The sequence below is a fragment of the Coloeus monedula genome, assembly GCF_965178545.1.
Source record: "Coloeus monedula genome assembly, chromosome: 14".
Lineage (NCBI taxonomy): Eukaryota > Metazoa > Chordata > Aves > Passeriformes > Corvidae > Coloeus > Coloeus monedula.
Window position 1 is genome coordinate 20198525 of NC_138794.1, and position 26559 is coordinate 20225083.

At 45.3% G+C, this 26559-nt stretch overlaps 1 protein-coding gene across 5 annotated transcripts in view; it reads left to right on the forward strand.

The window, feature by feature from the left end:
• The window catches only part of MYO9A (myosin IXA), a 176749-nt gene that overhangs the window by 29057 nt on the left and 121133 nt on the right, over positions 1–26559 (forward strand). For all 5 annotated transcript variants that reach the window (XM_082290759.1, XM_082290762.1, XM_082290760.1 and 2 more), the window contains exon 2: positions 2336–3257. In XM_082290759.1, coding sequence (XP_082146885.1) covers positions 2415–3257 — 843 coding nt within the window. In that variant the 5' untranslated portion in view covers positions 2336–2414. The remainder of the gene's footprint in view (positions 1–2335; positions 3258–26559) is intronic.

Genomic DNA, 26559 nt, shown 5'->3' on the forward strand with positions numbered 1-26559 from the left:
AACAGTGCACAGAGCAAATATTAATGGGTATCAAAATACAAACTTTGTGTCATTCTTTTCATGTTCCTGTTTAATTTTTTATGTCTAAACGCAAAAATATTACTAATTTTTCAAGTCATGTAATAGCTAATACAACAGCCTGCTGGAATGGTTGTTGTTAGGAGAGCCTTTCTCCCTGGCATATGCTAATTACCTCAGGATGGATATTTCATTGCATTATTTTCTCCAAAGTGCTTCGGAAAAGCCGGCTGCATGCACGAGGCGTGTTGGATGCCGAGTAGGACCAGGCTCATGAGCGTGGGAGACCACAACCAATTAACTTCATTAGCGTTGCTTTGACCTCCAGTAACACTCTGAGCCATGTTTGGGGTTGTTACCAGTAAACCCCGTGGCATCCCTGGGATTTACAAGGCTCGAATTAACACCCCTTTGCTTTCTGATCTCGGAAGCTTCTGGTCTTTGAGTGGTTTTGTGGGGGGGACTTGGCTCTTCTGCATCCCCAGAGCTGCTGAGGCTTTTAGCATCTCTGTGGGGTTCACGCTTGGCTCGCGATCCTGCTGGATTCAAGTTGTTTGGATACAGAAGGCACAGCTGTTTGTTGTTACACCAATTCCATGCAGAATGAACATCTCTAGAGATGTTTGGGTGGGTGGGGTGGAGTGGCCTGATGCTTTATAGCCTACTTACTGAGTGTGCAGGAGGGAGGAGGCAAGGTCAGTTTGCTCAAGGTAACCAACTTAAAGTCGTGTTTGCACTTCTCATGTGAGTCAGCAATCTTGAATACGCTCTGATAACATCAATAAAAATAGCCAGCCCTCTTGGCCTGAGCTTTGAAGTAAAATCTGGGTGAGGAATTATTGAGCTTAAGTATGGTGGGGGATTTGTTCCCCATTTCTTGATGAAAAGCTGATGCTGGGGTTGCAGAGCTACACAAAGCAAGCCCAACCCAGCACTTCCCTGACATCATCCGTGTTGCATCTGTGCCTGTAGTAAAGGCATAGGAAAGCAGCTGGAACACTTCCTGGTGTATAATGTATGTCCTGCTACCAAGCAATGCGCCGTGAATCCCTGCCAGATGTATTTCACTGGGACATATTAATTTCTGTGCTTTGAAGTGCGCGTGGCTGGGGATAATATCCTTAATGAAATATTGGAGCAAGAAACAATACAGCGTAAAATAGTGCTGTTCATTTGAGGGCCTCAGAAATGAAACAATTCTCCAAATCCCAGCCTTGGAGTGGATGTGGAAAATGAGGGTGGCTGTACTTGGACTGAAGGTTCTGGATCTGGGAACGTGGGGGAGACTGCAAGGACAGGGTGACCAGTGCTGACTACTCTTTCCAGCATCAAATATCTGAAGTTCCCTAAACCTCTTGTGGGTTTTGACTTCAGGTTTTTTGACCCTTCTTGAGCATTTTGTTGATGCCGTGAGGGACCTGTCATAGTTGTGAGGTCTTGCTCCAGTGGGGCAGTGCTCAACGGAGAGCTTAACATTACACACCACCTTAGGATGTGCATCCTGCAGACTTTAATCTGTATAAAGTGTCACTGCCACCTGATAGCCCAGGTCCTGGTTCTGAGGGTCCTGCTTTTCTCCCTAGTTCCCTTTTGTCTTTGTATTGGAGTAACTCCTGACATCTTCCAGGGCAGTTTGGAGTTTGTTAGAACTGGCAGAGAACCGATGCCCTTTAACTCTGCATTTGCTTTAATTTGGGGCTGCTGGTGGTGTGTTATCTTCTTGTAGTGGTGAAGTTCGAAAAATCAGCTGCATTTGATGTTTCAGTGCCAAAGATTTGTGTTTGGTTTTAAGCAGTACAAGAGAAATAAAAAGTGCGATGTATGAGGGAGTTGCTTGCAATAACTCATACCCAGTGTGAGATATGGACATCTCTGAAAAAGAGTGACTTGGTAGGGGCAAAAGTGCTGCTGATTAAATCTTCATGGGTTCAAAATCTCCTGGACAGGAAGGAAAGGAGTTTATCTACTCTTCACTGGCACAGGACCATAGAAAAATGTATCTGGGGCAAGAGCCAGGTGTGCAGGGAAAGGTGATGGTCATTTTGTTTAAGCAGCTAAAATTTGTGGGTGCTGAATACCACGCACCCATGAGATTGATTCGGGAGATTGTCTGGCGTATTGCTCACAAAATTTTCACTGAAAATTTGAGGGTCTTTCTGATACCTCAGATTGAGGGCAAAATTAGCAAAAGCTCGAGGTGCTGTGGGAGTTACATATGAGGAGGGGGAGCCTGTGTTGTGTGCACAGTATTATCTGCTACAGCTTTGGGGTATTTGGAGGATAACACCTAACCTGGTTTTATTTTGGTTTCTTTCAGCCTTGCTAACATGATGACCTGACAAGATACAGCACGGTCCTGACTATGCAGTGCAGGGACTGATGGGAAAGGATCCAATATGAGTGTGAATGATGTTGGAGGCAGACGACGCTTTGAGGATAGCGAGTACACGCTGCACATCTACCCTGGGAGCATCGCAGAGGGGACAATCTACTGCCCCATCACCGCCAGGAAAACGTCCACGGCCGCCGAGGTGATCGATTCGCTCATCAACAAACTCCAGCTCGAGAAAACAAAATGTTACGTGTTGGCCGAAGTGAAGGAGTTTGGAGGGGAGGAGTGGATCCTCAACCCCACGGACTGCCCGGTGCAGCGCATGATGCTGTGGCCGCGCATGGCGCTGGAGAACCGCACCAGCGGCGAGGATTATCGCTTCCTGCTGCGGGAGAAGAACCTGGATGGCTCCATCCACTACGGGAGCCTCCAGTCCTGGCTGCGGGTGACGGAGGAGCGGCGCAGGATGGTGGAGCGGGGCTTCCTCCCCCAGCCCCCGCAGAAGGACTACGATGACTTGTGCGGTCTGCCGGACCTGAACGAGAAAACACTCCTGGAAAATCTCAGAAACCGCTTCAAGCAGGAAAAAATCTACACCTACGTGGGCAGCATCCTCATTGTTATTAATCCCTTCAAGTTCCTACCTATTTATAACCCCAAGTATGTCAAGATGTACGATAACCATCAGCTGGGGAAGCTGGAGCCCCACATTTACGCTGTGGCAGACGTGGCTTACCACGCTATGCTCCAGAGGAAGAAGAACCAGTGCATCGTGATTTCAGGAGAGAGCGGCTCGGGAAAGACACAGAGCACCAACTTTCTGATTCATCACCTCACCGCCCTCAGCCAGAAGGGATTTGCCAGCGGAGTAGAACAGATTATTCTTGGAGCTGGCCCAGTGCTTGAGGTAAGATGGAAGCGATAGTAGTGTGGAAATGTTTTAACGCTGAAAAAAACCCAAACCCGAGTAGTTGGGATTTTATTATGACACTACTCTGGGGTAATCTGCTAAATACTGATAATAAAGTGACAACAGCATTAGCAATGAGAGAAAGTTGTGTTTCCACCTATAGAATCCTACCTGCTTCCATAAAAAAGGATAAAAATAAAAGTACAGCAAATGGCTTGTTGCCAAATTTGTTAATGCTTTGTTTTCACTCAAGTGTTTCTTAATGCTGGTTTATCTCGGTGGTTTCTCAGTGGGAAAATGGCAATGAGGATTATCAGTAGCCATTTTCTAGTACATTGAAAAGAGAATTCATTGCACACAGTGTATTGATAATGTTGTATTTATGGAGTTTCTGTGCACTCAGCTTCTTTGAGCTGGGGAAGAAATCAAAGGTAACTTTCTAGGTCAAAATTGGGTTTTCTAACCATGACTGCTTGATTTGGCCACATTTTACTTACTTTATGAGGACTCTTTATGTGTATTAGAGATTAGATGAACTGGGCCATCAATTTTCAGGTATGAAACTCTGAAGATACTCTGGGATACCAGCTTAGTTAATTAATTTGTCTTGAGTTTGCTCCATAGTCTTTGAGATGGTTTTTCTTGGAATTGCCAGCTTTGCTGGTTAGAAATTTTTTGGTTAAAGCCCATCTGCACATGGGTGATGTGTCAGCTTCAGCCATGCCATTGTCCTTGTGCTGAGGTGGTTTGGTGCCTCCTCCCCTCCCCTCCCCCCGTATTCTTGGTGATCTGTTTTCTATTTTGAAAGGGATGCTTTGGCAGCTGTAGACAAAGGTACCTACTCTCTGTGCCTCTATTCCATTAACGAGTCTGAGGACTTGGGTCAGCCTCAGCTACCAGCAGAAAACTGGGAATCAGAGGAAGGACTAGTGCTTGAACAAAGGATGAGCAAACAGCTTCATTTTGCAAAGCCAAAAGGTTTTTATTTGTGTTTCACATCAGGTGGAATGGGCTGAGCTAATTTAGTCTGGAGTTAGCCAATGATTATAGTACTTTGGGATGGGCTTTGCCCTGACAAGCAGCAAAGCTGTGGGACAAACTGAAGGTAAAGAAATTAAAAGGTCTTTTTATTTGGGACAGTGTGCAGGAAGCTGTTAATTTTCTTAAAGCACACGGGCAGGTGGACTCCCTGTCCTGACACTCACCACTGTTTCTCCTGTTGTTATCCAAGAGATTATGGACCTGTTTCTTGCTGAGGTTGAGAAAACATCAGACCAGGCTCCTGTAGTCTGCAATTAATGGTGGTTACTGCGGTGACCCATGTTGGTGACCACATTAATTTCAGAAAACCAGTATGAAAACTATTGCATTCCACCTCCGATCCTGTTATTCCACCTGCAGTCCTGTTACTTATTTGAAACACCTCCGTGCTGTTTAGTTTTTGGTATGTTGCTTAATGTGTCATGTTGGACCGAGGTCATTTTATAATTCTCTTTAGCAGTGTCAGAGGGAGCATCTCTGTCTAGGTTAGATTTGCAGAGGTGGAGAGAAAGATCTTCATGAAAGGGAAGGTAGAAGGAAGTTTGAGGAATTGTTTTTTTTCGATAGATTCTACTTTTCTCAGGAATAGGTTCTCTACTTGCTTGGCTCTTGAATGGAGAGAGGCAGCACAAATGGTTTACTGGGAATCCTGACCTGGTGGTGGCCACTCACTTCTTCTGGGGACCATTCACAGAATGGTTTGGGTTGGGAGGGACCATCCCATTCCACCCCTGCCATGGGCAGGGACACCTTCCTCTGTCCCAGGTTGCTCCAAGCCCCACTGTCCAGCCTGGCCTGGAACACTTCCGGGGATCCTGGGGCAGCCACAACTTCTCTGGGCACCTGTGCCAGGGCCTCACCACCCTCACAGGGAACAATTCCTTCCTAATTTTCAATCTTTTTTTCCTTTAAAAAGCACCTTTGTAGTTTCTCTCCTTGGTTCCCTTTCCACTAGATGAGGTTGCTCAAAGCCCCGGTGTCCTGGCAAGTTGTGTGTGTTGGGATGAGGTGAAGGGCAGAGATGCACTCCAGCCTTTTGTTTTCCTTTCGCAAGATCTGCAGCTGTTTTTGAGGGGAAAAAAATCCTGAATCATATCTGTTATATTTTTTTTGCTGTTGGAACAGAAGTTTGCATTCCTTCTCTCCAGCAGCTGGACGGCTGCTGTTGTGCTTTGTCTGCTTCCAGGCCTCTTGGAGAAAGTGGGGTAATCCAGAATTTCTTCTGCTCTGCCAGCACCGGTCCCAAATAGTCACAAATCAGGCTGAAAGATAAAGATAAAGATAAAGATAAAGATGAGTTTAATTTTTTAATGTAGTATATTTCTGCTTTTCCTTCTCTTCCTAGAATTTCCCAAGAAAGGGATCTTCAGAGCAGAGCTTTGGGTAGTGTTACCCTGCAAACTGTTTGCAGATTTGACCTTTTGGGTTGTGGTTGGAATAAACTGTATAAACTCTGGAAGTTTAGATGCCAAACTTTTGGGGTTTTTTTTTCTTCTTTTCCTTTGTTCTTCTTCTCTCCTCCGGACACCTTCTGCAATCCCTTTGCTTTCCCTTTGCATATTTAAGATCAGACTGTGTTCAGCTCAGGTTTGTCTTTCAGAGGCAGCGACACAGCTCTTTGTGCTGCGACTTCTGACTTAGGGAACGGAGCAACCAACAGTTCACTTGGACCCGTTGATCTCTTTCTCTGCTTGAAAAGTGTCTCTGGCAGGACAAGTGCATGGAACCTCCTGTTCCTGGGAATGCCTTTGCTGTCATGCTCACATGGCAGGAGAGGAAGCAGAGCAAAATTAAGATTTTTTTTTTTTCCTGCAGCTTCTCTGTTTTCCTAATTTACCTTTCTTGAACAGCTTCAGGCTATTGTTTGGGATTTTTTTTTGTGGCATGAGATTCCTGAGTCTTGTCCAAATTGGACTTTTGGGGACGGCTGTCAAGACAAGCTGTTACTGCCCTCTAAACACGGTGACATCATCCACTAGTTGCACATAGTTTGAGACGTGTACTGAGACCAGGCATGTCCTTTTAAAGTGTTTTTGATGTAAATCCTATGGATTTTCTTTTTTCTCCACTGGGATTTAATAGGAAAATTTTGCTGTAGTGGTGCTCCTTGGAATGGTTGCAATATGCTTCTTTTGGTGATAAATGATATTTTAAAATATTTGCATATTCATATATTATTTGTCATAAATTATATTCCTTAAATACCATACTGATTTTTCCAATAACAAGATTCCAATTGTTTTAAAACCAGGTGATTTTCTTTATATTTTTCCTCTATTTCCCCCCATTTTCTTATAAAGCACATTTTTCCCTGTAAGAACTTGCACTCTGGCTCTTTAATTTCAAGACTGAGCTTCTCAAAATCCATAATTTTGTGTAGTTAATTGAGGAAGAGTTCCACGTGCTGCAGTTCCATTCTGGTTCTGACTGACTCCATGCAATACCTGAGGTGAAAACTTCTGCTCAGCTTGGTGCTTCATCAGGAACCCAGAGTGCCACACCTCAACAAGATATTGAGGGGCTGGAGGGTGTCCAGGGAACGGTCTGGAGCAGCAGGAGTAGCTGAGGGAGCTGGGAAAGGGGCTCAGCCTGGAGCAAAGGAGGCTCAGGGGGGACCTTGTGGCTCTGCACAAGTCCCTGACAGGAGGGGGCAGCCGGGGGGGTCGGGCTCTGCTCGCAGGGAACAGGGACAGGAGGAGAGGGAACGGCCTCAGGCTGGGCCAGGGGAAGTTTAGGTTGGAAAAATTTCTTCACGCTGGAAAAGATGTGGGTGCCCTATCCCTGGAGGCATTCAAGGTAGCTTGGAGAGGTTGCACAACCAGGTCTAGTGGAAGGTGTTCCTGCCCAGGGCAGGGGCTTGGATTAGATGACCTTTGAAGTTCCCTTCCGATCCAAGTCATGCCGTGTTTCAATTCATGCTCTACCTGGAGAACTGTGCTTTATCCCTGCAGGGATATTTTATCCCTCATCTAGGGAACTTGTTGATGTGAACTTGGAACGGTGTTTTAAAACCCTCTTTTCTCTTTAATTAGATTAGCTAGAAACATCCAGATGAACTTTATGTTGGAATCCCAGCTCGTTTTCATAGGCTGTAACCCTTAGAGGTGGGATGCGGATGGGATCATCACCCTGTGCCGGTGCATGGTGCAGCCTGTGAGCATCCTTCTCCATCCTCCTGAACCATGCCTCAGCCTTCTGGGGAGCTCTGAATGCAAGTTAATTTATTACACCTTGCTAATTTCTTTTTCAGTTCTCCATAAAACTGCAAAAGTAGGAAATTCCTCCCTGGCTCAGGCATGCCCAAAGGTCCTCAGACAGGTACTGGATGAGCCTTGGTCTAAAGGAGTCTGCACCAGATGATTTTATCATCAGTCTCTTTCTCAGCATCTCGTTCGTCACAGGAATACAGCCATGGCAGCTACACACAGCAGATGTGGTGTCTGAGCAGCTGTTTATTTGCCTTTTCAAACATCCCAGTGGGGATCTCTCAGTTGCTTTAAAAAAAATAAAAGCCAAGAGCTGTGTTCCTGGGAGAGGCCTCGGAGTACAGGCGGTGGCCAAGGGGAGCTGCTGCTGCCCTTCACAGCTGATGTGCATCTGCAGCATCTCTGCCAGAAAAAAAAAAGGAATTGATTGCTTGAATTGCTTTGGAAAGAAATGCAGAGAGCTTTCTGTAGAGATGGCCCCGCTATTTGCATTCCCAGTGGTGGTGGTTTGCACAGGAACCTTAGGAACAGCAGCTGGAGTTGCTTTTTGGTTTCTGGAGCAATATTGCACAATGTGTGTGCTTTGCTTGTGTGGGGAAGTCAGAGTTGCCACCTGAAGGTCTGGGAAGCTGAAAGCCTTTATTTTTTCTTGTTTCTTTAATCCTGATGATGGGGTTGTTAGAGGAAAATGCAGGCAGCATCTAGAAGATATTGAAGGTTATTTTCCAGGACTATGTGCTAATGCCCAGCATCCTCCCAGCTGAATTCAGCCCTGGCAGCAGCAGCTGGAGCTGTGGCCCTGCGAGGTGTGAGCAGAACGACTCCACACTGCCAGAATTGCAGGGGATGCTGCTGAATGTTTCCAGAGCCAAACAAAGAGCCATTGAGTCGAGTTAAAAAAATCAATTAACTGGAATGATCAGGCATGTCCTGGACTTCCAGTAGGTTCGGGCAGCGTTGGACAACACGGAGGGGCCAAAGCTCCCTGTGCACACAGCCTCCACTGCTTCCCCTGCATGTGCCAGACCTGGAGTTATCCCAGGTAGGACCCAGCTCCTCTGGCAGATCCCACCCTCTTCACTCCTGTACTGTGGAGCCAGGATAAGGGGATACTCCGTTCCTATAGGAATTAGGGTGCCATTATTTGCCTGTGAGAAACGACATTTGCAAACAGGCCATATTCATATTTTTACCTGGAACAGTGCTAATGGGATGTAAACTTTGACAATATTCCCTTTTTTTCCCCTATTCCTGCTTGAAACAGTATTAATGGGGGATAAAATTTAAGTATATTTACATTTTTACCCCCTGCTTGGAACAGTATTATTGGGAGGCAACCAAATTCCATTAAAATAGACTTTACAAAAGAAATAGATTCTCTGATTACAATGTTCACAATGTTCAGTTTCCAGTACACTGATTTTTGAGTAATTGGGTTGTATTTTGTGGCTCTAGAAGTTTTATATTAAAAAAACCAGATTTATATGAAGGGGAGAGGGAAGATTTATTCTTCTGCTCATTACTCACTTTTGATTATTTTTAACCTATGATATGTGCAATTGCCGCTGCTCTGCCATCTCAATTTGGTGTAGGTGTGAACGCAGCAGCCAGGGTTTTTTCCCTTTGCATTCTTGCCTCCCTAGTGCCTGGAAAGGTTAGAGAGGGAGCAGCACACAGAGATTATCCAGCTGATGCCTAATGTGGGAAGAATTCGTGCAGGCCTGACACAAAGGACTCCCACAGCAAGGCTCAGGCACCAACTGCTTTTCACCAGCGCTTGCAAAATGCTGGGATTCTTCAGCTGGGGAGGTTTTACAGTTTCAGGCTCTGTATCAAATAGCGTCTTGTTCATCCCTTTTTCTGACGCTGAATTATTCAATATTTTCACTGTGGAGTCTTCCTGCCATATCCAGATGGGCTGTATCAGTGCCTGGGTCTAATATTGTTATTATTTTTCATTACTTGCTATCTTCAGCAAATATTTCATTACTCCAAAGTCCAGATTATTGCACTTGAATGACAAAAATTGATGTTTCTACCCTGAGAGGAGAGTGGGGAGATGGATTTGTTATTAAAGCAGGTTTACGTGAAGCTGCTTTTCCTCCCCCCTTAAGAATTACGAGCTATTTTGTTTCCAGGAGGGAAATGCCAAATAAACCCTGCCCTTGCTGGGTGGAGTGCTCACCTTGCAAGATAGCCTGACTTTATGGACCCCTAGATAGCCAGACTTTATGGACCCCTACATATCAGGATCTCTGGCTATCCAGATCCTATAAATATTTATGTGTCTATACAATATAACCCCGAGTCTGACCCTGGCAGGGACCACGTGTTCATGCAAACCCAGATGATGCTCAGCATTATATGGTATTAGAGAACAATTTACTTTCTTAATACCATTTTTAAAATACCTTTCTCTGTCTTATTCCACCAGTGTGTCTGTTATTTGGGTTTGTATTCAGCTTTTTTGGTAAAACTTGAATATCAAGGTGCACATTTAACAAAACGTGAAGGAAGGGCCCATTTTCTGACACCTTATTTTTCCCTTTTTCTCTCTATTTATCAAATGCTGTAACTATAATGTAGCACTTTGACAAACAATGTTTTCGATGGAAGATCGTGTTGCTACTGTTCAGTAAGGCTTCCATGAAGACTTAATAACCAAGACAAGGACTTTTTATCCCTAATGTGCATAGTTAATACAGCACCATGTTTTTCTAGTCATGGAGTGAGAAGTTAATGCCTTAGTAGGGATTTTGTTTCTTTCCCCCTTTCCCCCTTCTCCCAGTCAAAATACAGATTTTTTTGGTTTTCAGGAGCATTTACTGAGACCCTTTTGACTTTTCTCATGGCTGGGGAGCCTGTATTGGATTTGACACGCTGGGCTGGGTGCTGGGTGGGTGCCAGGTGGGTGCTGTGCTGCAGCCCTTGGTGGGGAACAGAAGAACCTGGGAACAAGGAGCCTTTGTAGGACAGGGACTACACCCAGCTCCGGAGGTAGCAGCTGGCAAATTCGGGCTTTTTAACAGTTTCTGCCATCCCTGTGGCTTTTCCAGGCCCGGAATGTGAGTGCTGTCCCCTGAACACCTTTGGAAAAGCATTTGGGTTTGCCACGCCGGGAGCAAATCCCTCTCCTGACTGCTCGGTGAGGAGGTGTCCTACAGAGCTCAGAAATTGTATCCCAAGGGAGCAGATACAATTTTCTGACTGTGTCCTCCGTGTCTTCAAGGGAGAGAGGTTCCCCCCTTCTTATTTATAGGGCAGGAATTGCTATTTGTAACAAGAAATTGTTATTGTCACTTATTTTCTAAAGTGGGGAGACAGAGAAAGTGTTGTTAGTTATGGGAGGGACCGCAGTGGTCACCTGGTCCTGCCTCCCTGCTCAGGCAGGGCCATCCCAGAGCACAAGGCACAGGATTGTGTCCAGGCAGCTCTGGAATATCTCCAGTGAGGGAGACTCCACACCCTCTCTGGACAATCTGTTCCAGTGCTCAATCACTGCACAGTGAAAAAGTTCTTCCTCATGTCCAGGTGGAACTTCCTGGGCTCAGGCCCTGCCCGTGGCTCTGGTGCCGCTGCTGGGCCCCAGAGCAGAGCCCGGGCCCTGCCCTGAGCCCTCCCTGCAGCCAGGGACATCCAGGGCTGGGGGCCCCTCTCAGCTGGGGCTCCTCTCGAGGCTGAGCAGCCCCGGCTCCCTCAGCCTGTGCTGGGCACGGGGATGCTCCAGGCCCTTCCTCGTCTCCACAGCCTCTGCTGGACCTGCTCCACTCTCCACAACTCCCTGACAGGAGGGTGGAGCTGGGTGGGTGTTGGGCTGTACTCCCAGGAAACAAGGGACAGGACAAGAGGACACTGCCTTAAGCTGCCTCAGGGGAGGTTCAGGTTGGACATCAGGAAGAATTTCTTCACAGAAGGGGTGATTAGGCACTGGAATGGGTTGCCCAGGAAGGGGGTGGAGTCCCCAACCCTGAAGGTGTTTAAGGAATGACGGGACATGGCACTCTGTGCTCTGCTCTGGTTGACAAGGTGGTGATCGGTCACAGGTTGGATTTGATGATCTCAGAGGTCTTTTCCAACCTCAGTGATTCCATGATTCTGTGATAGCTACAGCTCTGCAGTCATGCAATGTGTACATCTGCTTTCCCCATATGATTCCTGTGGGAATAGAGAAGTCAATGCATTCACTGAGGAGTGTGACGATGGTCATCGTTTAGGGTCGTGTCACTGAAAATGCCTCAACCCAGGAATTGCTGGGATGGGCGTTGTTGTCCACCGCTTCTACAACATGTGGATTGTGTTTCATTGTTTCAACATCTGATGGATATGAAGAAGTTTAGCCAAGTGCCTCCTGATTTGCCCCAGTGGCTTTGCCAAATCCAAGAGGAATCAGTTAAAAGAAGTAAGGCACTTCAGGGAGGCAGAGGCAGGGAGCTGCTCCGATGCGTTTGCTGTTTAAGGTTAAATATTACATAGAGGTTAAGTTAAAGCTCAGCGGAGGGTGGTGGAACGATCCTCTCCCAACCCCACGTTGCACAAGTCTCGTGGGGCTCATGGCAGCAATTCAGGGTAGGCAAATAAAATCATTGTTTGCCATGTTTGCAGAAGGGATCTGCCTTAACGGCAGCAGCAGATTGCAGCTCCCCTCTATTCCCTTAATTGAGATGGATGAGGGATAAACGTCGTGCCAGACAGTTGAGCCTTTTGCTTTGTCACCGTGATTGGGGATTTAGACTTCTCCAGGCAGAGGCTGCGATAGGGAAGATGAAAGGACAAGAAGAATCTGAAGAGTTTAAAACAGTGGAGACCTTTTGCAGATCATTTATTTTAACATATAAGGTATAAAATCCAAGTTATGTTGCATCAGCGAGTTAACAAAGCTTTCTCTCCCTGGGCGGTTGGTGTCCCACCAGAGCTCCCTGCTCCTGTGCAGCCTTGCACTGAAGGGGAGCCCCTCCTGTTTTGTAGTGAAGAGCCTTGGAGAGCGAGGTCTTCCTCCTGTCCCACAAGGATCTCTGCGCTGCAAGAGATGAAGGCTTCGCCTCAGCCCAGCCCTGCGAGGACACGAGGCAGGGCAGGATGAGACTTGCCTGCTAGACCCACCTCTTGCAGGCAGCTGTAGCTCAGGGATCTCCTAGACTGGCACAATCTTCATCTGATAAGTCTGACTGGGTGTTTTTGGGGTCATCTTGACTACCTACGGCCATAAGGAAAGCCTGAATAGAGGAAAAGATGTTGCAATATTGATTGAGTCAAAATAATTAAAAATTTAGCACAGCACAAGATGAATCAGGATTGTTGGCTGTTATGAAAAACATTATTTATAGTTATGGAACATATATATGTATATATATGTTAAAAAAAGGAAAAGTTGAGCAATTTCTGCCCATAATGTAATTTAAAAAGTCTAAGGTTTTTTTTTGCCAGTGTTGTCCAGATCCACACTATTCTCATTTGAAAGGAGGAAATAAGAGCAAAAGAACACAATTCTTGGGTCACTGTGCAGTGACTTTGGGGTAGAGACCAAAGATTTACTGATTGTCCCAAAACAGGCAGATTTACTTAAGGTTTTTTATTGGGAGAAAAATCTTGGCCAAGGATCCCTGTGAAGGATACCAAAGGAGAATGAAAGCCTCCGGGTAAAAATGCTCACATCCAACACAAGGATGAAATGTTTATACTTAATTTGGTTTATCATCGAAGAAATCAAAACATTTTTTTGAGAAACAACAGGTTGGGGAGCAAAGTTTTGGTGTGGTGGGATGGGTGGGAGCTGTCTCCTAAATATTTGTTGCTTGAGTGCTTTCCAAAGCAGAGCAGATCCAGATTTCAGCAAAACATCTGATATGCTTGGAGAAGAAATAGAAAAGAAATAAATGAAGAATCAAAAGAAAAAGAGACAAAGCAGATTTTATAACACAAAATCCTTTTTTGAAGAATTGGTGCTTTCTCAGGATTCCAAATATTCTCCATACAGGCTGATAGGTGTAAGGAGTAGTCCTGAGTCTCTCCTGTGGGAGATTGTGGGGTTCAGTTGAGAGTTTTCTTTTTATATCTACAAATTGAATTATCCTTCAGTCAAGGTGATTCGGAAAATAGTCCTGAAGAGCAGAACATACAATATTTTTTTGTTGTTCAGCAAATACAGGTAGAGTGGTTTCCAGCTGATGGAGATGGGGAAGATTTGGTGTTGTCTCCTTAAAACAACCTTCTCTACAAGGCTCATATCCACTTCTTCATCGAAAGGGAACTTTGCAAACTTTGGAAATACACTTTTCTGGTTTAGTTTAAGGCTCTGAAAAATGCGGAGTTGGAAGCATTGGAGTTTGTCTGTATCTCCAAGGCTACGGCCGCGGAGCTGGCGATGCTCGGAGGAATGTGTTTGAATTATTAGGCTGAACTCTGCATTTCTGGGCCAGAGTGTTCCTGGTATTTGGAGGCCTCTGGGATAGAGGTAACCTTGCCAGCAGGTCATAAATTTGAGCCAGGCTTTTTTACCTTAGTCAGGAAATTCATGCTGGAGCTTTCCTTAAGCCAGGATTCACAGTGATCTAATCCCAGCCTGCTGCCAAACCCGACCTGGGAGTTGTTTTCTGGCGTTTCGCTGCTGTCTCTTTGTTTTGTCCGTCGCGTTCCGGATCGCTCGATTTCCCCTGCTCCGCGCTTTTCCCCGGAGCCGATAATCGAGAGTGGATGAATGCACACAATCAGCCTGCAAAAGCCTCGCTGCTCGTCGGGGGCCATGGCCAGCACCAGCATGTGCTATCCAGGGAGAATTATCATGAGCAGCTCATTTAAGTTTCTCCAAGTAAGAGTGAGAGGAAAACGTGCCATGGGATTTTGGAAGTTTTGGGACACTTCATACACAAGCAGGTAGAAATCTGCATTGCAGGTGTCATATCAAAATCAAATCAATAGATAACTAACAACAACTCATATAATAATATACATTAATATCTCCTGTAGTAATAATAATGAAATATGCTAGTATCCCCTCTAATAATAATATATGTAATATAATATTAATTATATGAATACACACACAAATCTGCATTGCAAGTGTCACATACAAGTGCAAAATAATATATGTATATTATAATATCTGCCATAATATATATGTAATAGTAATGTAATTACATATATATACACACCCCAACCTGCACTGCAGGTGTCAGAGAAGTTCAAAATAACATCTATAATAATATTTGTTATATAAGTATATCTAATGTAATAATAGTATAATAATATATACACACAAAGGAAAACCTGCTTTGCAGGTGACACAAAGAAGTCCAGATTTGTATATATTTATATGTCCTGTAATAATCTATGTAATAGCAATATATCTATATGCATATATTCAAAAACAGATCTGCATTGCTGGTGTTATAGATGTTCATAATTACATATAATAATAAACTATTGTTGGGGTTTTTTGTTGTTTTGGGTTTTTTTGTTTGTTTGTTTTTTAATATATTTTTATTATTACATCTCAGGTGTCATACAGAATCCCCAGACAATTACTCAGGTAAAACCCTGCTGCCTTCTCTGGGTCATGGCTTAATGTGAATGTAAAAAGCTTTATTTTAACCTAATTCTCAAGCTATAACACAAACCCTTTATGCTATGGAAAAGCAGAGCTGTGATGGACAGTTAAAATATTTTGGAGAGTATTTAGCACTGGAAATTTGTCCGATATGTTAATTATTGCATCTGTTAATGAAAGGTGAGGTCTGTTGCATGTTGGGTACCAGTGGAGATCCTGCTCCAGTATGTGGCTACATCGCTGGGAAGTGAAACTCATACAAATTAAGCCAGTTTTAAAGGAATTTCAGTGAATTCCTTGGAAGAGCAGCTGCTCTACACTGGGATGCTGATGATGTGTAATTCCCAGCAGTGCTGTCAGTGTTGCTGAGCGGTGATTTTTGTGTAGCAAATCCAGCACAAGGCTCATTTTCCCCCTTCCTTCTTTTTTTTTTCCTGCAAATTGAAGCACGGAAAGACCTGCTCCTATGTCCTGTCCAGATTGCCACTGGATGTTTGCTTGAAGTCAGAATATTCTATTGCTAGACATGTTAACATTAACATTAAATGGTTAAAAAATGATACTGTGGAGAGAGAAAGCCCTTCAAAGTCATTTCTGGCTTGGGAAATATGTCTAAAAATTCAGCACAGTCACCTGCCGTTTCCATTGCCGGTGCATATAGCCGGTCAGTCTAAATTCACCCATAATTCACTAATGCTCCCCATTTTTGCATCATGTGGCTGCTTAAAATGACAAATAACCCAACTCCTGCTCCTCCACTTGTGCTGCAAATCAGGGGAATGGGGACGCACCTTCAATCTTGCACAGTGAAACTTCCTAAATTGCCTTGTGTCCATACACACAAACTCCTTGCCTTCTTGAATATTCTCAGTGTAACAAGTGGGCATCCAAGAGCTGTTAAGCCTGGATTAATCGTGGGCTTGGGCTGCTCCAGGAGGGATTACAAAGCACAGTATTGGCATTAAGGCTGGGAGATGGGAGCTAGGCTTTCCAAAATGCTTATGCAGCACAAAGAAGCTCTGCCGGCGCCTTTCAGCTCGCGTGCGGCCCTGGGCTGCGAGGGACGACCCGGGGCTTTCTAGAGTTACATCACAATTATAATATTTGTAATCACAGAGATGCAATAGAAATAACCTCCTGGCAGAAGGGAAATATGTGGGTAATGAATGGGTGCGACCTGCCTCTTGCCGTCCTGGCTTTTCATGCTGGCTCACGCAGCCCTTCCCGCTCTGCAACATCTGGTTTTCATCTGCTGCAGGAAAGCCAAATAATTTCAATGAAACTGGGAGAAAACATAGTGCTTAAAAAAAAGAGACAACGTATTGATGTTAGCCTGGTTTTCAGCTGGCGTTAATTAGATTTATCAGCAGGGTTTATCGACAGAGTGGACACTCGCTTGGATGCTTGAGTTAATGCATCATCCAACGGGCAGTGCGATTAACGAGGGCCAAGCACCACGTTTTTCCTTGGAAGAGCTTGAAATGATAAATAACATATGTTGAGATTACTCTGATTTTTGGTGCATCCCCCAGGTGACATGTCAGCAGAGCACTGGGGCACAGAGGGGATTTTACGGATGGGAACAGCCTTGGTTCAGTGGGACTGGCCATGGTTGCTCCAGGATTAACGATGTGGGAATACCTGCCTCATGTTAGCCTACAATAAAAACGCATTCCCTAAATTGTCAAGTATTAGATATATTGAAAGAAAATAAATATACCATAGGTATACAGGATACTTTAATAAAAATATAACATATGAGATATAAAAATATAAAATAGATATCATATATACATGAGATGTAGAAATATGAAATAAAAATGCATTATTTTCTTCCTATCTGTCCCTCTAGATCAGAATAAAGTTGTCATTTAGGTCCATTTCCAAGTTTAGACCAGCGTGGGTCAGCGTCTGCTTAATCCCCATCATGTTGAGCCCCCCTGGACTAAGCTTTTTGCCTGCACTTTATTGATTGCTGGGCTTTTAAAGACGTCCCTGAGCTCTCAGCAAATGGAGCATTTGTCCTGCTCCACGCAGATTGACCCCGTTGGGCGGGGGGTATTTGAGGAATAGGCAGGCTTTTTTTTCATGGAGGCTGCAAAACTCTTGTGGGTTGTTAGATCGTCTCCCCTCAGTGGGTTTTGGTGCTGGGAAAGCTTCATTAAGATAGAATTATGAGTAAGCAAAATATTTCTGGTTTTCCGTGTTAATCGTGTCTGTTCGGCAAGAGAAGTGGAGCTGGGAGAAGCTTTTTGAGTAAGTAGGATGTCTCACCTCCTGGCTTAAGGCATGAGGATCTGTGAGAGCAAATACTGAAGGAGCCATAAGTCTATATTTTGATTTAATGGTTGTAATTTTTAAATTGCTTTATGGTTATCGTGTCATAATATCTTAACCACTAATTTTTCCAAAGAGTTTAATTAAATTTCAAGCTTTCAACTGGAAATTAGAAATAGAAAATAGGTTTGAGCTTACTATTAAGTTTCTGGCTTTGAGAAAAGTCACTGCATTTAGTAGAACCATGGAATGGGCTGGGTTAAAAGGACTTTCATTTATTTGGCTTGATTTAAACCACAGTTAATTCAACTTCACCCCTGATCACCAGGTCCACACTTCAGTTTCTTAGGAGCCAAATTTCTCTGGACAAGGATGTAGCTGGAGCAGGGAACCTGCAATTGCTCAGAGTGTTTTCCGGAAAAATCAAGGCCTTTTATTTTTTTCTCCCAATACCTGTCTTTGCCATGGAATCTGCTCAGTTTAATTTTGTGCATCTTGCTGGGATTGGTGCCAGGGATGGGGTTAAGGTGATGCAGAAGGTGAACAGTTCAGTGAGTCAGGACGTTAATGTGTGGATAATTCAACACAGGTATTTCCCTCCCTCTTTCTACCTCTTACATGAGTTACCTTTGATGCATTTGTTTCCTAAAGTGGCAGTGGAAGGATTGCAAATGCAGTAGCAACCCCTAAGCCATATGTTTGTAGGCTGGATCAGGATCTTGATACGGTTGGGAATAGGGTCCCCCATATATTTGTGCCATATGTCCCAGGGAACAGCAGAGTACAGGTGGGAACCTCTGAAGGTGATGTTGATTCTCAGCATCACTTACCCTCAAACTTAGATTTTAGAGTTCCTTAGCACCAATTCCCTCCTTTCCCCCCCTTTTTTTTTGTCCGATCCCTGATACTGTGGGATTGTTTTTCCATGCCTTGTTTCAATTCCCACCTGGGTTTTAATTATTATAGTGACTTTAGCCTGGGCAGCTGGTGAGTTATCAGTAGCTCCCCTATCCTGGATGCCATCCGAAGGGGGAGACAGGGAAGAAAGAGCAGTAAAAAGGAGGGATGGCCAGGGAGAGGCCTCGCTATCGGATGCCGGAGGCTGGGTGAGCGAAGCCTTCCTGCTGAAATCCGGCCAGCACGAGGTAGGACAATCGTGCTGCTGTTCTCCTTGGGAGTTATAAACAAGAGGATGAGGCTCAGCAAGAGAAAGAAAGGTTTCTTTCTGTGGTTTTCCTTTCTGTCAGTGTTTTAGTTTCCTTTTCCACCCTCCTCCTGAACTGCAGGCAGATCTATTTAGAGAAGAAATGCTGTTTTCACATAAGTTTAATTTTTTAATGTCGTATTTTACTTGCTGATTAAGGTCAATAAAGAAATACATTTAATACTCTCTTGAAAGATGCAAACAAATCCCTCCTTAGTTAGCACTGATGGTGTTTTTGTTGGGGTTTATAAAGCTGCTTTGAGTGAACCAGCAGGAGCAGCATCCCCGTCTCCCCCAGTTGGGATAAACAGATGCCATCCAGTGATTCCTGCTACATCCTGCAAGCGTTTTTTAATGCAAAAAGGAAAGAATAATAAACAGGTTGAAATACTCATAAATTCACGTCATTCCAAATGCAGCCCGAGTGGTTGAGCTCCTTGCTTTAATCCCACTTTCAGGATGAGGTGTACGTTGTTATTTATGGGGGGATCTTTCCAAATCCCTCCAGGAGATATTTGTGGAGATATTTTGACCACTTGAGTGATCGTGTCCTTGTTGTTTTCATCATCTTGAGAAGTGGGTGGTGTATGAGGAGGTTGTTGCCTCTCATCAGTGACTTTATAGCTCTGTGTATGGAATAAAGGTTTTGGAAGTGGATAATAGGTGCTGGGAAAAGTGAGACCTGGATCTAAGACACCCTCCAGTCTGTTTTTCATGGGCAGGTCTGCTTCCTCTGCATACACTTGACTGAGCTTGACTAAAATCCTGTAAACCATCACCTCCGTTGTTCTGCTGTATGAAGGGACACCCAGGACGTCAAAACATTGGGTTTGGATGTGTTCTTATGTTTTTTATTGAGAACACAAAATTATGTCTTGGATCAGTCATCGTGATCCAAGACGTTCACCCTCTGGAGACACTCTATCATGTAAGGGGGATATTTGTCCTGGGTGGGAGCTGGGCTTGTGCCTCTGGGCATCGTTCTGCCCTTGGCCCTGCAGGGAGGGATGCTCCAGCATTCCAGCCTTGCTCCTGGAGCAAGTGCCAGAGTGCCAACAGCTCCTTGCCTTGCAAAGAAACACTGGTTCTCCGTTCATTTTTACAAACCAAGTGTAGTTAGAAACAGCCCACTCTTCATTCTGCTGTGCTGCTGCCTTTTAGGTCACCAATTGCTTCCAAATAATAGATGGAAATGTGGTTTTATTTGGGTTATAAATTATGTATTGCTGCTCAGCACAGGGAGTGCTTGTTTTTCCTCTGCCTTTTCACATCCCTGTGCTCCTCTGGTTAAGGATCCTTTTCTCCCATTAAGTTCAACCAATGAATCTCTTGCTAAATTAAGAAAAAATACTCTGAATTTGTACTTGAGCTTTGCATTTTGTCTCAGCCTGGCAGAAGACCTGTACTCAAACCCTGCTTGAGTTTTCCAGCTATTCCAGTCACGTTGGTTAAAGATACTCTTACATCTGTCTACAGAATTTCCCACCTCTTTCTGTGTCCTATCACAGCTACTTTGATACCAACATCAGGTTGTGATTTTAGTTTATTCACTGTATATTTAATTACAGAAGGTTTACTAAAAGGCTTAAACACACGAAGTGATCCTTCAAAGGTTGAACAAAGAAGTGCTGGTCTGAATGTTACTGTTGTAAAGGCTGCAAATTTCTATAAGGGGGGTTGTAAACCTTTTGTTTAATTACCCCATGATGGGGAGGGACTGAGTATCGTCAGAGTAGGGAACAGTCAGGGAGGGTTTGTCAGGCTGTGTGGTGGCAAGGAAGCAGAAAAGGTGTTAAAAGAAACGAGAAGTACAGTACCTGTGTACTAGAAACCAGCGCTTCAGGAAATCAGGAGAGGGAAGTTAATGAGCTCTAACGAAGCCTTGCATATTCACATGAAATTAATTGGATAACGAAGTCTGGTTTGCCGTTTGCTCCAGCAAGCAAAGCCCCTGTGGGTTTTCCAAGTGTATGTGCTGTGCTTCTCCTGCTGGCAGCTGTAGTGGAAAACAGTCATGCAGAGCTCCCAAGGCAGCAGGTCACCGGCACTTCATCCAGCACACCTTTCTTTGGAATAGTTGTACTTCCAATGCATTTTTGCATTTACACGTTTTCCTGTGTTCTTCTGGAGGGCAGGAAGGTTTGAAAAGCTGGTGTTCCCCAAAATATTATGCCCAAAGACTAAGGAGATGGCAAAATTAAATGCTGTTAAATGCCTTTGGAGACTTAATTTGTTCTAAGACGTTCTCAGTGACACGGCATCCTCCTCCCACTTCCCTTCCCTGCCCTCCTCACATCTGGAAAGATCTCAGCAGCTGGTAGGGGGAGATCCCAGAAGGAGCTTCAGTGGCACTTGGATGCTGCTGTAAAAATTGGGACTGCGTTCCTTCCTCTGGTTTGCTCCATTTTGGGTCAAATCAATGCAAAATGGGTGGTTTGGGCTGTCTCTTTGCTCCTGGAAGTCTTGCAGCGAGATTGGATGTGTGGCTGCTGTGAAAATGAATACTTGAAGTGATGTTAAAAATCCTGCCTCTCCATGGAATATACAACCTCAAACTACATTTCTTAATCCATATATGAAAACATAGAATTGAAGGAAGGTGCTTTTGAGTCCCCACTTCATGATCTCTCCTGCTTGGCCGAGGTGGATGATGAAGAGCTGCTGCTCATCTTGGTGCAGAGAGGAGGAGCAGCGAGGGCTCTGCATCCTTGGCATGCTGGCAGCTCATCTGCCCTGGCACACCAGGTCTGGGCTCGGTTTGACTCCTGCCCTTTTGAAAAAGGAAAAGGAAAACACGCTCCAACATCCATCCCAACCGCTTGGCATTTTGCAGAGCCAGGCCAGTAAGAGTTTGACAGCAGAAAAACATCCGTGTTGGTTTTGAAACGTTTTCTGTGATGTGGAAAGTTGGAATATAAAATCTCACCACATTTCCCTTAATTTCATTAATTCAGGGCTTTCTTTTTTTCGGTTGGATTTTCTTGTCCTTTAAACCCCAAAGCGCTGTTCTCAGAAATACCAGCCTTGGCAGTGTTGAGGAACATTGCACAAAGCTAAATAGGTGGTTTTGGCAGGATAACCTTGGAAGTGAAAACTCCTTTCCTGCCTGGAGACCTCTCCTGTGTCAAACGGAATTGCAGCACCGTGCCCATCTCGTGCCACGGGGCATCGGCTGCTCCACACTCGCCTCGCAGCTGTTGCTCCTCTGCAGGGAATGGATGGAGCAGTGTCAGATTTATCCCCAGCTCAGGAACCTGGTTCAGGTCATAGGAAACCTCTCCATGGTGGCCTCAAGGAAACCCCCAGTTAATTCCTCTGGGAAGGTGACAGGCGGTGCCTGTTGAATTGTCCTGTTTTGCTTTACCTAACAGCTGAAAATAGACACCCTCTCGTAACACAGATAGCTGATAGGAACACATTGATTTCTGAGGCTTCTCTTTTGCTCCCTAAAAACAACCAGTGCCAGCTGTTGTTTTTCCTGGTGCTTATCGAATATTCTGGTCCCTGATAAGACAATTATTTTTCAATGTTTCCCATCAATCCAATGAGATAATAATTTTTTCAGTGCTATGCCTCAGTCTGACTCCTGCAGGTGTTATGGTCCATCCCAACACATACTGATAAGTATTTTTAAGCTCTTATTTCACTGTTTGAGCTGTGGAAATAAGGGAAAAGGTGTTTTTATGGATCATCCAGACATCTGAAGCTGCCTATGGCTACTGAAACATTACAAAAGCTGGAAAACACGAGCCCGGCAGCGCTGCCGTGGTGGAAGCGACTCATCCAAGCTGCGTACGAGGCACGGAAATTTGATGCTGCTGCTCAATGGTGCTTGAAATTTGGAATTGCGTCAATAAGAGTTGTAGATTATTTATATAATCCCACAGAAAAGCAGAGAAGGGCTGGAGACGTGTGGATTCACATTTAACCTTCTCCTTGCTCAAGAGATTTTTTACGTGGCAGAAAACAAATGTAGTTGTTATTGTGTTGATTTAATGGCAGAGCTCTGATTTGGTTGGTGTTTGTTTGTTGGAGGGGAAGGTGTGGATGATTTTTTGTCAGTGAGAAGCAGAAAGTGGCTGAAGTCTGAGAGGAAGGACAGCAGGGGCGGGAGCCAGGCCGAGGCTCGGGTTACACTGGTATGTTTTGGTTGCTGCCTAACGTGTTTTTGTTTTTCTTCATTACACATATTTCTCTTGGGAAAAGCAGGAAAAACTGTGTGTGTCAAATATACATCAGGGCTCTGTGCCTCTGCTAAGAGCTTCCAGATGGGGAGCATTACAATAGGGACACTTTCTCCTGCCTTTCGCTTTGTGGCATTAATTTTGGTGACAAACTGCAGGAAAACTTACATCAAGCCCAGAGTGTGCAGTGAATGCTTCTTCATTTTTTTTCTTTTGAGCATTTTTTGGGCTATCCAAGTACGCAGTAGGAAGTTGGAACTTCATTTCATTTATGGCCTCATGTCAAATCATATTAAAAATATAGGGAAAAAACTAGAGTTTTGAAGGGACTTTGAGAGGCTGGAGAGTGTCCGGGGCTTGTCCACCAGACTGCATCCTTCTCCCTAAATTTGGGGCTGATGCCTGGGAAGGAGGGGTTGGAAGCTGGTGAAGATGCCTCTGCAGGGGATGAGTCTGTTGCCCACAGGCAATGTTTCCTTTCTGTGGTGGGCAGGGGCTGTGGCTCCAGCTGGATTGGCATTGTGTCTTCTTCAAGATGACCTCCCAGGACTCTGATGGATTGTTTGCAGACCTGCCCTCAGGCTGAGGGTCCACAGCTCCTCCACCTGAAGTGAGCAGTATGGCAGTGGGAGCCGCAGCTGGGCTCAGGTGATGCTGACCTGTCATCAGCAGCTCCTAAAATCAGTGAGCCACAGCTTCAGCAAGTGCCTCTGAGTGCTACGAGAGCTGTCAGCAGGTGACAACGGCGACAAGAGCTCGGGAAAACGTTGTCCTACAGCGTTCTTGGGATGGAGTTTCCCGTGTGGATGTTTTTGCATAATAAAATCGTGTCTTAAGAAGTAGCACTTGGCTTGTGTATTGTGTCACTTGAAACATCAATGTTTCCAAGACAACAGGCCAAAAAGAACCAGCCTTTGTTACTTTGGGAAGGTTGTGAAGCCACGGGTGAGGGGTGGCTTTCTACAGCTGGATGGAATGCTCCATGAGCTAAAAACTGGGAGATGCTTTGGAGACAGGAATTTACCCCTGTCTTCAGCAGAGCACTGAAATGTGTGGTGATTGACTGTCTGAAAATGGAAGAGTCATATTTGCTTCATCAGGGACTTCAGGGCACATGAGACACAAGTGATCAAGAGCTCTGGAGGCTCAAAAGCCTCCACCTTGAGCAGACAAACACAAACGTGGTGCTGAGAATGTTGTTACCCGTTCAGCTCAAAGGATGTAACATCACGGAATTACAGCATGGTTGGGGTTGGAAGGACCTTAAGACCCATCTTGTTCCAACCCCAGCTATCAGCAAGGACATTTCCACTGTCCCAGGCTGCTCCAAGCCCCAGTGTCCAACCTGGCCTGGAACACTTCCAGGGATCCAGGGGCAGCCCCAGCTGCTCTGGGCACCCTGTGCCAGGGCCTCCCCACCCTCACAGGGAACAATTCCTTCCCAATATCCCATCCAGCCCTGCCCTCTGGCCGTGGGAAGCCATTCCCTGTGTCCTGTCCCTCCATGCCTTGTCCCCAGTCCCTCTCCAGCTCTCCTGGAGCCCCTTTAGGCCCTGCAAGGGGCTCTGAGGTCTCCCTGGAGCCTTCTCCTCTCCAGGTGAGCACCCCCAGCTCTCCCAGCCTGGCTCCAGAGCAGAGGGGCTCCAGCCCTGGGAGCATCTCCATGGCCTCCTCTGGACTCTCTCCAGCAGTTCCAGGTCCTTCTGCTGTTGGACCCCAGGGCTGGGGCAGCTCTGCAGGTGGGGGCTCACCTGAGTGGGGCAGAGGGGCAGAATTCCCCCTTTTCCTGCTGCCCATGCTGTGGGTTCAGCCCAGGCCATGGGGGGTTTGGGGCTGCCGGGGCAGGTCTGTCTTCTCCTGCACCAACATCCCAAAGTTCTCCCCGGGGCTGCTCTCACTCCATTCTTTGCAGTATGACTTTATTTAAAATAAAGGGAGCCAGCAGTGCTCCTGGCACTGTGTGAGGCTGTTTCTAGCAATGGCAGACAAGTTTTATTGGCAGCAGCTGCAGTTTGTGCTGCATCACTGCACTGCATCCAGCTCTGCATAAGGCGATTATGACAGGTGAGGAGGAGATCATGATATGGCTTGATGTTGCAATACATAATATAACCTGTTCTATAGGTTATACCCTCCTCAGTCATCACTTGAAATATACACATTAATGGGGTTTTATCTGTCATCGTTCTATCGGTGCTGCTTTGTTCCCACTGCAGTGCTTGTTTACTGTTCTTGTATTGCTGACTGGGGGAGTGTAAAACCTTCTCCTTTAGGCGTGACTTGTTTCCAGCTGGTCACTTTATTGCTATTGCTGTTTTATTGTGATTATTTTATATCTTTATCCTATGAAAAAATAGTTTGAAGCCCCAGTTAAGGAGATTTTGCTCAGTCCTGGCACCTGTTGGACACTTGGCTGTCTGCATTTGACAGAGTAAAGTTTGTTCTTTGGCTGCAGAATATGAATACTGGGAGTTGGAGAGACACTGTAATAACACCAAGCTTCCCAACTTCATTTTGGGATGCTTCTGTAAATCCAAAGCTCAACCTGGGATGAAGATTTTTTCCACCCAAACGTTTGCTGACCAATGTGTGCGAGTTTGCTGGAAAACATGAGCCTTTGGCTGTTCTTCCCAGGGTTGTCCACCCTGCTCCCAAAAACACGAATGTCTGAGCAGAGGAGCAGGAATGTTGGCCAGACCGTAGGGATTTGGCAGCCTCTGCCTCCAGGATCCGTTGTACTGTTTGCTGGTGACTGCCAGCTCAGCCGGGGTTTTTTTCCCATTCCTGCACTTGCGTAGGAAAACTGTCCCTGTTCGGGAAGAGGACTTAAGTTGGAGGCTTTGGTGGGGTTTTGGGGTTTTGTTTTCTTGCATTGTGGTTTCGTGGCAATTGGTTTTTTTTTTTTCCAGAGCATCACTTGAAAGGAAGAAGCTGCAGTGGTCTGATCCTGTGCTTAAATATGGGAAAAGAAGGAATATTCTGCCAGCACTGAAGGGTTTGCCAGGAATGCAGACACTGAATCCTATTTCTTACGTAGCTGATAGAGCCCCTGCATCAGCAGAGTTTTGTATCTCCCAAACAAGGGTGTGTTGTAGTGACGCTTACAGGGTTTATCTCAGGTATTTTGCCCCATAGTGGTGCTCTGGATATTTCCATTACACTGGCACTTCAACTAAATTGTCTCCTAAACCTTCTCCAAGTCGCTGCTCTCCCATTCTCCTTCTCTTCCATATTTGTATTGCAGAGTGTGAACTTGATGTGCACAAAGACACGTGGTCATAACTGAGCCTGTATTTTAAGACAAGTTGTTGCCAAAAATTTGTTGTTTGATTTCTCCAGGCACTGAGCTCCTCTGTGATGACCAGGGACAGGACCTGAGGGAACGGCTGGAGCTGTGTCAGGGAGGGTTAGATTGGATCTCAGGGAAAGGCTCTTCCCCCAGAGGGTGCTGGGCACTGCCCAGGCTCCCCAGGGAATGGTCGCAGCCCCAAGGCTGCCAGAGCTGCAGGAGCGTTTGGACAATGCTCTCAAGGGACATGGGATTGTTGGGGTGTCGGTGCAGGGCCAGCAGTTGGACTTAATGGGTTCCAACTCAGGGTCCTCCATGATTCTATGATTCTCCATTCCAGGATGTTGGCATGATTCCCCAGAGAGGGAAGGCGCTGTCCTTGAATAACCTCAGTTTTCTCCCCGGGTAGGGTCAGTGTGAATGTCTTACCAAGACAAGACATTTTTAGTTGGCATAAACTCTCTGTAATGAGAAAAAAAATGATTGAAAAAGATGTTTTATAGTTTGTATCATGAGAGTCGTATTTTACACATCAGTTTAATTACAAGAGGGTTT